The sequence below is a fragment of the Hippoglossus hippoglossus genome, chromosome 13 (assembly GCF_009819705.1).
Source record: "Hippoglossus hippoglossus isolate fHipHip1 chromosome 13, fHipHip1.pri, whole genome shotgun sequence".
Lineage (NCBI taxonomy): Eukaryota > Metazoa > Chordata > Actinopteri > Pleuronectiformes > Pleuronectidae > Hippoglossus > Hippoglossus hippoglossus.
The window spans coordinates 18,587,433-18,600,163 of record NC_047163.1 but is presented as its reverse complement, the minus strand read 5'-3'; the positions used below and the strand labels follow the sequence as shown (position 1 = coordinate 18,600,163).

Below are 12,731 nucleotides of genomic sequence, written 5' to 3'. Positions count from 1 at the left end.
GGGTAATGTAGTTGGGTCAGACTTTACTCGTTACTCAATACTACCAACTTTATAAAAGAAGTCCACACGTGTCAGAAATAATCTCTTGAAAGGATGTGTCCTCTAGGTGTGAAAAAGAGAGAAGAGATCCCCATGTACAGAAATAAATAGAGGTCAGCTTCACTTTGCTCCCTAAACCTCAGTTTAATAAAATATCCTGGGCCTTAAATTTTTTCCATGTTGCATGCTTTTTATTTACAGTCTATGGTTGCATGTTTCAACATATAAGGTAGCATCACGTGGCCTGTTCTTTTTAAAACAGATTAAATTTTAATCGCTTTTTGGCCACTTGGGGCAGAAGAACAACCTGCTAATCAACCTTGGTATATTAAGTTGTTATGAAAAACCTGTTACCCACGCAACTGACAGTGAACAAACTATTATTTTGGGGTGACATTTTTCACTTCATGATGGATGTAAACCAACATTTACTGTTCTTTTTTGCTTTATTTTGGTCTCCACCAGCTCCTGATGGATCCCAGCCCTGGCTCCACCTGCTAAATACATCACTATATTCACCAGCTTTTTTTGGTTGCCAACAGTGGCCTGAAGCAATACAACCAGAACACAAGAAATATCTGTACACCATCATGCTCCCAAAAACCTTTTAGTTACCTCCTAAGTAACGTTTCAGGCACAGGGCCCAAAACATTACCCAAATATGAATTCAAAGTTGGTTTGCATTGCTTCGGTCAACACACACCTTATCGATCAAGTTTGGATGTGCTTGCTTTCATGTACTTTCTGAAAACAACTGCCTGACATGTCTGGCCACAACATTGATGGGAACACTTATAGTCAACTAGAACTGTAAAATTGCTGTAAAATCTGAATGAGCTGAAAGATGCTAAAATACCCCAAAGAGTTAGAGGGAACTCCAGAGTTTGGTTCATGTAAAAAAAAAATTAAGATAAAGTTTCCTGTATCTTTTGACCTGAGCTAAAGACCGTTATGTCCTTTGAGAGAAAACAAAAAGAAGGAGATGAGACAACTGTCCAGGTATAATATTTTTATTTCATTTTTTCTAATGGAAAGTTGCTTTCCAGATGCCAGCATCCCTGAGAAAGTGTAAAATCCTCTGGACAGCCCCATCAATGAGCTGAAACAGGCCGGCCATAAGGATATTCACATCTGCAACACACAACCCTGCAAGGCCACCTTTCTCTTGTTTAATCACAGACTGGCCAGTACCCTCCTCTAGTCACTGAGGTGAGTCTTGAGCTCTGTGGTGAGGAGATAGCGCCTCCTTCTGCCTGGTAACCTTACTGCAGGGCATGCGCCGAGCTGAGAGCTGTCCATGGTTGAACTTTGTAAGGCGTGATATGATCTGTTTGTCCCTTAACTCTCTAAAGTCTGTGGATCTCACGAGCAGGAGATGATGAACAGGCTTATTGGCATCATTTCAGCATTAACTGAGGCAAGTAAATAAAAATAAAATCAAAGGTTTGTAGGTGTGGTTGCGAATAGCCTTGAAACAAACTAATAAAACACAAACTATGACCTTAAATCTACTCATCCCCTTTATTCCCCCGTTCATAAATAGGTAGAATCATATAATCTTAATGAGGTCTGTAGACAGAGAGCATTGCTACTGATTTTACCAGTGTTACAGTTACTCTGGAGGTCTGTGACAATCAGAACATTATCCCGAACAGAATCATTCTCGATGGCACATACTCCCAAATCCTACCAGTAAAAGCAATAACAATATTCAAAAGCCATTAACTTGTACTAGCTAAGCGGCTCTTGAAGAATCTCCAAGGGATGGTTTGCAGCGTGGCGAGCCAGACCCCTTGCTATTCCCTTCGCCCACAGTCTGTTGGACTCCTCTCTATGCGGTCATCTCGAAGCAGCCCCTGCGATGCGTCTGCATGTCCCTCACCCTGCGGATGGACTGGATCTGGGGTTGGTGGGCCCCCCACTCGTTCCAGTGCTTGTAAGGGCCCATTTCGTACACGTACTGGTAGCCACGGTAGCCAGGGTACTGGTAGCCCACCCAGCTGTGTGGGGAAGAAGAGAGAAGTAGATGTAAACCACGAGACTGTAATCATGTTGACCCAAAGTTGTATGCAGTTTTATTAACCTCTGCCATGGAGGTTATGTTTCCCCCCCTGTCTCTTTGTGTGTTTGTTTGTAAGCAAGATCACACAAAACCAACGGAACAAATTTCCATAAAACTTGATGGAAGAATGGAGCATGAGCCAAGAAGAATCAATTTAATTTTGGTGTGGATTTGGATAAGGGGGCAGCTCCAGGAATTTTTTCCTCACTTAAAAAAAACCCATTACTAGATAGGGCTTATTTATTGACATTTTTACAGATTTCCTGGGGAATATGCCATTGATTTTGAAGCGGGAAAAAAAATCTGGCATATTGAGGGAACTGATAATTTTGAGTGTGGGAAGTTTGGTGCAGCTTGATGGTGAAGTTAAATTTGTATAATCCTATCTCTCACCTATTTCTACTGCTAATCGTCATAATTAACGTTATACACGTTGAAATGATCTCCGTTATATCACCTTAATGAAATGAAACTTTAAAATACGTGTGTTTCACTTTAAATCTCTCTCCTAAACTGAAGAGAGGCAACAAGATGTGACTTACGTTCCACCAGTGACCTGAATGCTGGCAACACGGTCCTGGAAGCCGTACGACCACAGGCTGGGAATATCCTCGTCACACACCTCCATCTTACGACCCTCGAAGTTTGTGCTTTCATACAGGCAAATCTTATGGTCCTGGGGGTCCTGAGAAAAACACACATTACTTTGTCACCACTTAAAATATGGACACTGTGGATGTTGTTGTTGGGGTTGTTTTTTTTATCTAACTTTTTAGAGACCAAGGCCAAACCTCTGGGGGTAACAAATTGAATACTATTTTATTTATTATTATTCTAAAAACCGTCACATAGAAATATAATGGCAGAAAAACTTTGATGTTATGTGATAATATAAGGTTTAGTCAAAAAATACAGACAGTGGCTAGGACCTATAAATACAAATGTCCCTAAACCAGTAAAAAGCCCTGTCCTCCATACCAATGAAAGATGGACGAGAGGATAGATGGATGTGAGGTGCAGAAATAGACAGGAAAATGCAGCACAAATATGTATATACATCAAATCTTGCAGATCGAACCCTACTCACCATGCGGACGGGCCTGACTGACATAAAGCGGTCACACCTGTAGCTGTTGGACCAGGTGTCCCAGCGAGGGTACTCTCCCTTCTCCAGAATGAACATCTCCCCGGTCAAGTTCTGCTGCTCATAACCCACCCAGCTGGAAAGATAGGTGTTTTACTTTTAATCTCAGAAGAAAAACAAATACAATGTTGTCACATATGTGGATGGAAAGTTTGGTGACTTACGGTCCACTCTCTACCCTGATGGAGCCAATCTTTTCAAGACCCTTCTCAGCCAGGTTACGGCACTCTGCGAACAGGTCAATCTTACGACCCTGGAAGTTCTCGTGTTCATAGATGTACATCTGAGTAATAAAAACAAGCAGAATGCTTTTATTTCTGCAGTCTTAATTAGTCTCTGTAGTTCTTGGAATCTGTAATATAGTTACCTTTGAATTGCGCAGCCCAATGGTAGAGTGGCTGCCAATGCTGCCTTGAGCACCTGAGTGAGACATGATCAGTTCTGGAGAAAGCAGAGGCAAAAAAATCAGTCAGTGTGAGGATGTGAAAAGAGTAATTACCATTTCTTCGTTGCTGGAATACAAAATGTACTACAACACAGTATACATGTATGTGGCATGTAAAAAAACATATGTGTGAGCACAAGGATTCCTCTTGTTTATAAGAGTCACTGGAAAGCTGCTTCTTTTACTCAAGTCAACATTTAAATTCATTCATCAACATCAGAGCTGCCTGAAGGCCCTCAGCAAATGTCATGGAGTGAAGAACAACTTCCTATTTAAATGTAATGAATGTCAATATGAAGATATTCATGACTTTAACATAGCCTGAGAGCTTTGTATTTTGCAGGTGTTCATATATTCACATGACTTTAAAGTTACATAGAAATGAATGGAACTAGATGAAATTGAGCTCCATTTATTCTCTATATAATTTTTTCATAAAGTACTTTTCATACAAACAAAATGTAACACAATATGCTCAACATAAAAAATAAAGGACAACAAAAGCAAAAGAAAAAAGAAAAGTATAGAAATAAATAGAATTTATAAAATGAGGATTATATAATGAAATCCTGAGAGAGAATATGTGTAGTAAAGTGAGCAAAATCAAAAACAAAAATATTGTGTATTAACAGGAAACTAATCTGAAAGTAATAAAAAAACTTAATTCAAAAGTATATGCTAAATCATAAAAACAGGCAAAAATATAAATAAATGGACAAATAAATAAATAGATAAAATTAAATTGAAATTCAATAATATCAACATAACGAAGGCTATAAAGAGCTATCTGGGTTTCACTGTCCTCTCTGGTTAAAAGATTTAAGTCGATTTCACCTCTGACCACACCCAACATCAGTGATGGTGTAACCACGCCCGACTGTGATGTCACAGTGTACTGACACACCCTGGAGTACACGTTTACAAAATTACAGCAAGGTTAGATCTTAAATCACTGGAATCAGAAAACACGAGATTCTCAAGGGTTTACGATTAAATCATTTTGTAAATAGCCCATTACAACGTTTTTTCTCCTTGATGCACCAAATATAAATCTTGAGGATTTCTTTTTTTCCACAGAATTAAATGTGAAAATCAAAATGAAGAAAAGTAAAAAAACTTCTGGTATATGCAAGCATTGGTAGCACAATGTTGACTGTATTTCCAGTAAAAGTGAAAATTCCCAGTATAAACACTGACATTGTGTCCTTTAAATTAGAGCAGGAATACTCAACCTTTAAACAAATAAACATCCATCCATCCATCTTCAACACAGTCCCTGATCTCTGTCATTAATTCTACATCGGGACATGAGAGCAGCTCTAGAACTTAAAAATCACACCCTACTGCATTTTACATCATCTCAGTTCAAAGTCAAGTTTCAAGAGGAATCAATCCTCATCTGGTTCTATTAGTCCAAAGTGTGCGTTAACAGTAAAACCCAAATTTTCCCATAAACCAGTGATTTTGTCAGTTCTGAAAGAGTTAAAAGACCTGAGAGTGGAGACTTACACTTACAACAGCAGGTTGAAATGGACCGAGCTTTGGAGAAAGTGATTGACGCAGGCGTCGTGAGTGAGGATATATATATATATTCACATCCAGACCAAGTCTATTGAGGCAGGATTCTGGCTCCTGATTGGCTGCGAGCTGTTTAGAGCGTGGTCCAGGGGTTAGAGGTCACGCTGCTTATCTGTGCACGAGCTTTGCTGACTCTGCTGACTGTTTTGTTGTCCAACACCATTGTGGGGGACGGAGGGACAGTCACTGCCATCAGCAGAAAGTTTGCTTGGCTTTATACTACACCACTCTCACCTCTCTCACACACACACGCACACACAGTTGCCACCACTCTCACTGTCTGTTCCTAACTTTCTTCCTAAATTGTTTATATATTTTCTCCCTCTTCTATTTTAATTTGTTCTGCAGTTTCTCTGTGATCTCTGTTTTTTTCTTCACCTCCATATTCTCTCCATTTCTCTTGATCCTTGCTGCCGCTGCTCCAAGCCTTTGAGCCTCTGAGTGTATGTAATGTGCTGACTGCAGGAACGACATCCATCTCTCTATTGTTTGGACAGGCGAGTGCTGGATACTCTTTTGCTTATTATAGGCTGTATCCATACATACACATCTCACATGTACATGCACAGTGACATGCATACATAGTAAATACGGTTTTCGGGAATAATTGTGACCAAAGGGCCACAGATTCCTCTGTAAGCAAAGCAAAACATTCAGATTGTATCTGCATGACTGTTTGCTTTGTGTTGTAATGATTGATTTTCCATGTTGGGTATAGTGAAATTTGTGTTATTATCTTTTCAAATGTTTGCAGACAAATGTTACTGGATAATTTCTCTCAAATGGAATTTCAGATGCAGCTCTCATAATAAAGTTATCAGAGCATAGAACAAGAACCCAGAGGAAATGTCATCTTTTGTTTTTCCCAGAACAAAGAAAATATCCATGAGACAATCAGGTCAATGTCTCTTCTTATTCTAATCATTTACCCACTAAGGAAGTATAGTATAATTGTCTAAGACAATTTTACTATTACTGATCAAACCATCTTTGATACATTTTGCGGTTCATGCAGGCCTGGGGCATTTGTGTTAAAAACAAGCGGGACATTTTAGTTGGTTCATGTTTTTGATTTTTGTCGCAAGGATTACGAGATTTCCAGTGACAACATTAGTCTTTGTGTAGTATTGCTGGTCTACAGCAAATACAATGTAGCCTATGAAATATCAAATCGCACCTCTCATCATCTGTCGGATTGAACTGAACTGTCAGTTTGCTCATACACATTTAAAACTGCAGCTACAGATGTTTAAGTCTGTAGCCATCATGTTTTTATACATGTTCTTTGTTGAGCTGCAATAAACTCTTAGCACCTTTGCTCATGCTTAGAAAGGAACTGAGAGTTTTGAAAATGGAAGTTGGCTGATTAAAAACAGGGAAGGGCACTGACCCTCGGAAACTGCAGAAATTCTAGCACCCTAGTACGCACTTCCCTTATCTGAAGCCTTTTGCATTCATTTATCTAAAGTTTTGGATAGATAATGTGACGCTATGAACACTATATGTGTATGTGATGTATATGTAGCTGTGCAATATGTGTAAATAATGATAATGTTGTTGTTTAATATAAAGTTTTTGTTAAAGTTGATATTAGTCTACAAAAGTTAACAGTTTAGAAGATAAGGTAAAATTTCTATAAAATACAAGGTGAATGCACTTTCACAATACTTTTGCCCAAGGACTCTTTTAATTACAGTTATGTTATTTCAATAGAAAAGAAAATATCAATTTATGTTAGTTTTACTGTTTAATGACGAGTCATAGAATAGGCAGGTACTTAGGTCATTCAGCACTATCTAAATGTTTAGGTGTGCGTGTTTCTTTGTGTTCACTGAATGACCCTTTGCATGTCCATCTGCATGACAGTGTGTGTGTGTGTGTATGACTGAGCATGTGTGTCCATAGGAGTCAGTGAAAAGGTGAAAGGACCAGAGATCTGGGGTCAGTAGTGGTGGACATGAGATCGGAGACAGAACATATGGCACAATGTGGAGAGAACTTAATGATACCACTTATAAAATACAGGATTGTTGTGTAGACATTAGTCAAGGATCTTTTTGGATCCAAAGATCCTAAATGTTCTGTTTGTCTCTTTCCTTTTCTGTTTTCTTTTATTCACACTGAGTCACTGTTTTTTCTTTCACACCAGACCCAATGGCAAGAAAATCCACATGTGTGATGATCTGTTTCCTGCACCAGGCCGTTCCAGGACTTGGTCCTGCCCACTGGTCATGGCCCGTTTGGAACATGTGCTTATCTGCACTGGGCACGGTGCCCTGCGTCCAGTACCACTGCAGCGAACTAAAGCCCAGCAGCTCAGCGATGAACAATGACTGAACCAGCAATGTGCTGACTCCTGCCCTGACCCACGGGCCTGCTGCTCCTCAGTACCAGCAGGTATAAATAGCTCCGTTTACTCCGGGGCCAGGACATCGTTTTTGTGGAGCCCCCCTGCAAGCACTGAGCAGCTATTCTTTGGGGCCGGTCAGGTAAGCCCTCCATCTCAATCCATTCATCATCCTGTAGACCATTGTCTCTTTACGTTTGTGTGTCTTTTGTCATTGTTTATTCTGCTGAGCCACATAAATGTATAGACTGAGGTCAGACATACTGACCGTGCACTAGGAGAACAAACATGCATTGTGCCTGCATCAATGGCTGGCTCCAACAAGTGTGAGCGTGTAGTCGGCCTCAAGAGAGCTTTCAAACAGATATACACATGCAACCGGTCATGTGTTCTGTTATATAGATTATAAATTGTGCACTAAAGCTGTAACATCAGGTGGTACATCTATTTTTACAAGGCATACACACAGATCTTAAAGATAGTCATACATCCTTGGCAATAAATGATAAATATCATTGTGTAATATTTGTATTTATCTTCTCATTGCTCTTTACTCTGAAGGTAAAGAAGCGCTGAGACACACAGTAGTATGGCTCTGAATAATCCCAACCCACTGGGACCATGGAAGGTGAGTCCTGTCATGAATGATGCATACACCAGTGCCTGCGTTTGGCATGTGGATGCTACATGAATGCATTTGTGTCCCCCTCCGACCAGATCACAGTTTATGACCAGGAGAACTTCCAGGGTAAGCGTCTGGAGTTTACCTCAGCGTGCCAGAACATCATGGAGTGTGGCGTGGACAACATCCGCTCGCTGAAGGTGGAATGTGGAGCGTGAGTCAATCAAAATGCTTGGCAGAACATTTGACACTGGAGGAAATAAACTTAAGTGCAAATAAACCTCTCAGTGATGTATGTTTGAAAAAATTCAGCACATGCACTACCTTACTGTGTGGCTGTCAAGATATAAAATAGGAACACCCACTTAATATCTGATAATTAGTATACTTTTATTATAAATTTCCCAATGATCCAATGATGCCGTACAGATGTCGTCATATATACTGTTTGTGTGCTTGCTGGGGACAGCTGGGCAGGATATGAGCACTCCAGTTTCTGTGGACAGCAGTTTGTGTTGGAGAGAGGAGAATATCCTCACTGGGAGTCTTGGAGCGGCAGCAACGCCTACCACATTGAGAGGATGATGTCCTTCCGCCCCATCTGCTCTGCTGTGAGTATCCGTCTCAATTCAACAACTTCTGTTTTCCTCCATCTCACTTGTTGTCGGACTTGTGACTTGTCAAATCCCACTTGAGTTAAAAAGATCTAAATTTGATGGATCAAACTGACTCATTTGGGATGAGAGCCCTGGTTTCTAAAGAGTGAAGAATGCCAAGTGCTTTTCACAGCTGTATTGCAGTGTTATCTTATGAACGATTCCACACCCCACCACATTAAGATTATGGTTAAAATTATACAATATTTTGGTGGGAAATCTTTGTTTGAACTTTCTGATGTTTTTTTTATTTTTAAGATGATTTAGACAGAAATATAAAAACAAGTAAAAATCAAATGATCCTAACCCTGTGGAGAAAGGCTTAAAAAGTATTTGTAGCATCCACTGAACCATCATTTGCTCCTCATTTGGTATCTATAATATATTGGTGTTCACTGCCCGATTATCAGAAACACTTTGCTACAACAAAAGGGTTGAGTTTCAGATCACATGCAGCACCATCATTGCTGTCTCACTCCAGCTGCCTTCCACAAAACAAACACAGTATAACCATTGCTGTTTTTTCTGTTAATAACTCTGACTTACTCTATCTGTACATAGCACCACAAGGAGTCCAAGATGGTGCTGTTTGAGAAGGAGAACTTCATGGGACGCCAGTGGGAGGTGAACGATGACTACCCATCTCTGCAGGCCATGGGCTGGGGCAACAACGAGATTGGATCCATGCAAATTCAGAGCGGCGCGTAAGTCTAAACCTCTGTATACGGACCCCGCCCCCACAGGGTTCTGACACGTGAATACTGATTTAGATGAACATACCGGTAAATCCAGCCCACTTCATCCATATGGCTTTGTAATGGAAAGCTTGGTTTCTATTGTTTACGCACATACTTTATATATTTGAGGATGCTCATTGACATTCCCTGGCCCCTTACCCTAACATTAACCATTACAACTAAATGCCTATCCTCAACCCTTACCTTAACATTGACCTAATTATAACCTGAAAGTTACAGCTAAATCTTAATCCTCCAACAGCCCAATGAATATGTATATGCATATAAAATATCTATATTTTATATATAAATTACTTAATAATTTTTTGATTATTTATGTTTCAGAAACATAATCCTCTGGTTCATCTTTAAAATTGCACAGTTGTATACCATATATATTTTTTCAGCTTATTAATTTTACACATGAAATGCTCATATCTTGTCAGGGTACTTATGATGACATTTGGGTTTTTCCCTTTGGGCTAAATGAAATGTATCCTACCATGTGCTATTAGATGACATTGTTTAATATTAGATTTAGCAGTTGGTTTCCTTAAGAGCCAATTGATACATTGATAAGGGCAGTTTTTTAAATAATAATCAATATCAAAAAGCTATAAAGATATGCATAGTTCAAATACATCCATATAAAATAACTGGTTCAACCTCAGTTTGTCTTTTCACCTTTTATATTTTACATGAGTGAGTTACTTTTCATCAAAGTGGATTTCAAGTCATGTACGCGACACCTCCCTCACTGTGTAAATCACACGTTTATCACAAATCTCCTCCTCCCTCTCTCCTCCTCCAGCTGGGTGTGCTACCAGTTTCCAGGTTACCGTGGTTACCAGTACATCATGGAGTGCGATCGTCATGGTGGCGAGTACAAACATTACAGAGAGTGGGGCTCCCATGCTCAGTCCTTCCAGGTGCAGTCGGTGCGTCGAATCCAGCAATGAGACCTGCTGCCTCCTCTTCCCCCCCAACCACTCGCTCTTTACCTCCTCCACCACCTCTTCCTCTTTCTCTTCCTCCCTTCACCCAGTCATTCCAGCACTTTCTGGTGCTTTACCATCAAGATGTAAACAGCACTTTTGTTTTGTTCTGTTGCCAAATGAAAATGATAAGAAAAGAATTAGGAAAGCCACCCAAGAGAAGCTCCTGACTGACGCCCCTCCGAGGAGAGAAGACGTGGAAATTAAAGCCCTCGTGGCGGCAGCAGGGTGGTGATGTCACTCAGATGACAGAGATGAGTAAACATGGTGCAACCAGTGATCAACAAAGAAAGAATTGGCAACTTGAAATAAACAGAAATACAATACTCTGCTGCTAAACTCCATGATGCTCAGTTGTGATTTATTTCCTTATTTGTAGCTTTTGTGAAGTTTTATGTTTAAATACATTCACACTAGGCCTCTACAATTGGTTGCTACTATTACCAGTCAAGACGTTGACATGATATGATGGTTTTTAAGAAGTGTTAGCATTTGCTTCATACCTTAAACATAACAAGAGCTTCACAAGTGCCTTTGAATCCCTATATCATATAATGTGCATTTCGAGACACAAAATGAATGCACACATCATCACCAATGTAGTTGGTTAAAATGTAGTTAGTGCTACTGGTTAATTATTAGATGTCAAGCACAGCAGTTCTTTTGTGAGAATATGTCATCTGATACCATTGTGACAGAGAATAAACACTTAAATACTTTAATCGACCTTTAACGTAATTGTCGAAATGCAAACAACTTTGATGTATTGTAGTTCCTCCAACCGTTCACACAATAAAAACCATTATGGAACTGGGCTTTCCTTATAATAGTTAACAGCATAACATAACAATAAGGAAACCAAACACTGAAATTCACTCAGACACTTATGGTTAAATCTGAGTAAACAATGGGCCATTAGTGAGCTTAATCAGTAACTACCTCATTATTCTTTAAACCAAACAAAGTAAACGCCACAAGGGAGACTTTAGTTTACTTTAATCTCCTTCTTTTAGTCTCTGGGGTGACTCAATGTTAAGTGCAGAATTCTTAAGTGTATGGAGCAAGAAAAACTTGCTTGTACAAGTATAGGGGTTATATTAGTAGGTGGTGATGGATATTAAAATGTCAGGCCGAAGAGTGAGAGGAAAAGGGTCAAAAAGAGGGTTCAAACATTAAGAGACACTGCCCAGGCCTGAGGCTTTTTTCTTTGCTTTATTTGCTTTATTCTCATCACTCATTATGCAACAGGGTGAAAAGATTTGCCCTGAGGTTACAGAGATAGAAAAACTCTGAAGTAATATCAGGTAACTAAAGCCATGAAAATAATACAATTAATTACAATTAGAAACTGGCAAAATAAGTGTTTATTATGATGTTGAATTTTGAAATTTTAATACTATTAATCTTTCAAATTGTTTCTCTTGTTCTGCAAAGAAACAGGAGAAAATGGTTTGAGATTTAAAATGATTAATATAAATTAACTGTTCAGATTAGTGGCTGAATTAGCCAGGGCAGAAATTTGTTTCACCATAACAGTAAGCCTACTCAAAATCAAGTTTCAAGTTGTATTTTGTCACATGTAAGTTAACACAGGGGTGATTGTAAAACGAAAATAATTGAACGGGCAGGACAAAAGACCAATTTTCGAAAAAAAGAAGAAGAAGAATACAATAGTATAAACATTAGAGGATGCAAATCTGGGAAGATTAATTGCAACAATTTATATAAGTGATCAATAATTTAAATACATTTTAAGATAAAATGGCAAAAAAGAAATACTGATACCTAGCTTCTCAAATATGAATATTTGTTCAAATAAAGTTTTTGATTGTAATGCAGTATGGACTTGGACCTCAGGGAATAATGTTAGGCATATAAATGCTATTTAACGATATTTTGCAGACTAAATAACAAATTGTGTAAACAATAAAAAATGTAAACTACTACCTTACAAGCTTTTTTTGAGTAGGCTATGTAAGAGATGAAAAAATGGAAGTCAGCAGGCCAATAGAAACTAAAAAGTTGCGGTATTAAAATGTAAGTTTCTCTTGCAAACCAATGCTAGGTACTCAGATTCTACCTGAAAGTAATACAGTTTTTTTCGAT

The 12,731-nt window shown here is 39.0% G+C and overlaps 2 protein-coding genes across 3 annotated transcripts; one reads left to right on the top strand and one right to left on the bottom strand.

Annotated features, from left to right (window-relative positions):
* Positions 1 to 1,033: 1,033 nt before the first annotated feature.
* On the bottom strand, positions 1,034 to 5,257 carry crybb1l3 (crystallin, beta B1, like 3). Of its 2 annotated transcripts, none has more exons than XM_034605334.1 (6): positions 5,200 to 5,257; positions 3,613 to 3,686; positions 3,410 to 3,528; positions 3,189 to 3,321; positions 2,644 to 2,786; positions 1,034 to 2,039 (listed from the first exon to the last, which is right to left on the bottom strand). In XM_034605334.1, exons 2-6 carry the CDS (start codon positions 3,676 to 3,678, stop codon positions 1,871 to 1,873), a joined length of 630 nt encoding a protein of 209 aa, XP_034461225.1. In that variant the 5' UTR covers positions 3,679 to 3,686; positions 5,200 to 5,257; the 3' UTR covers positions 1,034 to 1,870. The 2 variants fall into 2 exon arrangements, with proteins under 2 accessions (XP_034461225.1, XP_034461226.1); XM_034605335.1 differs by having other exon boundaries at positions 5,206 to 5,245.
* On the top strand, positions 3,221 to 10,959 carry cryba1a (crystallin, beta A1a). The gene is made up of 7 exons (XM_034605343.1): positions 3,221 to 3,333; positions 7,468 to 7,757; positions 8,177 to 8,243; positions 8,333 to 8,451; positions 8,707 to 8,848; positions 9,455 to 9,597; positions 10,442 to 10,959. Exons 3-7 carry the CDS (start codon positions 8,205 to 8,207, stop codon positions 10,587 to 10,589), a joined length of 591 nt encoding a protein of 196 aa, XP_034461234.1. The 5' UTR covers positions 3,221 to 3,333; positions 7,468 to 7,757; positions 8,177 to 8,204; the 3' UTR covers positions 10,590 to 10,959.
* Positions 10,960 to 12,731: the final 1,772 nt, after the last annotated feature.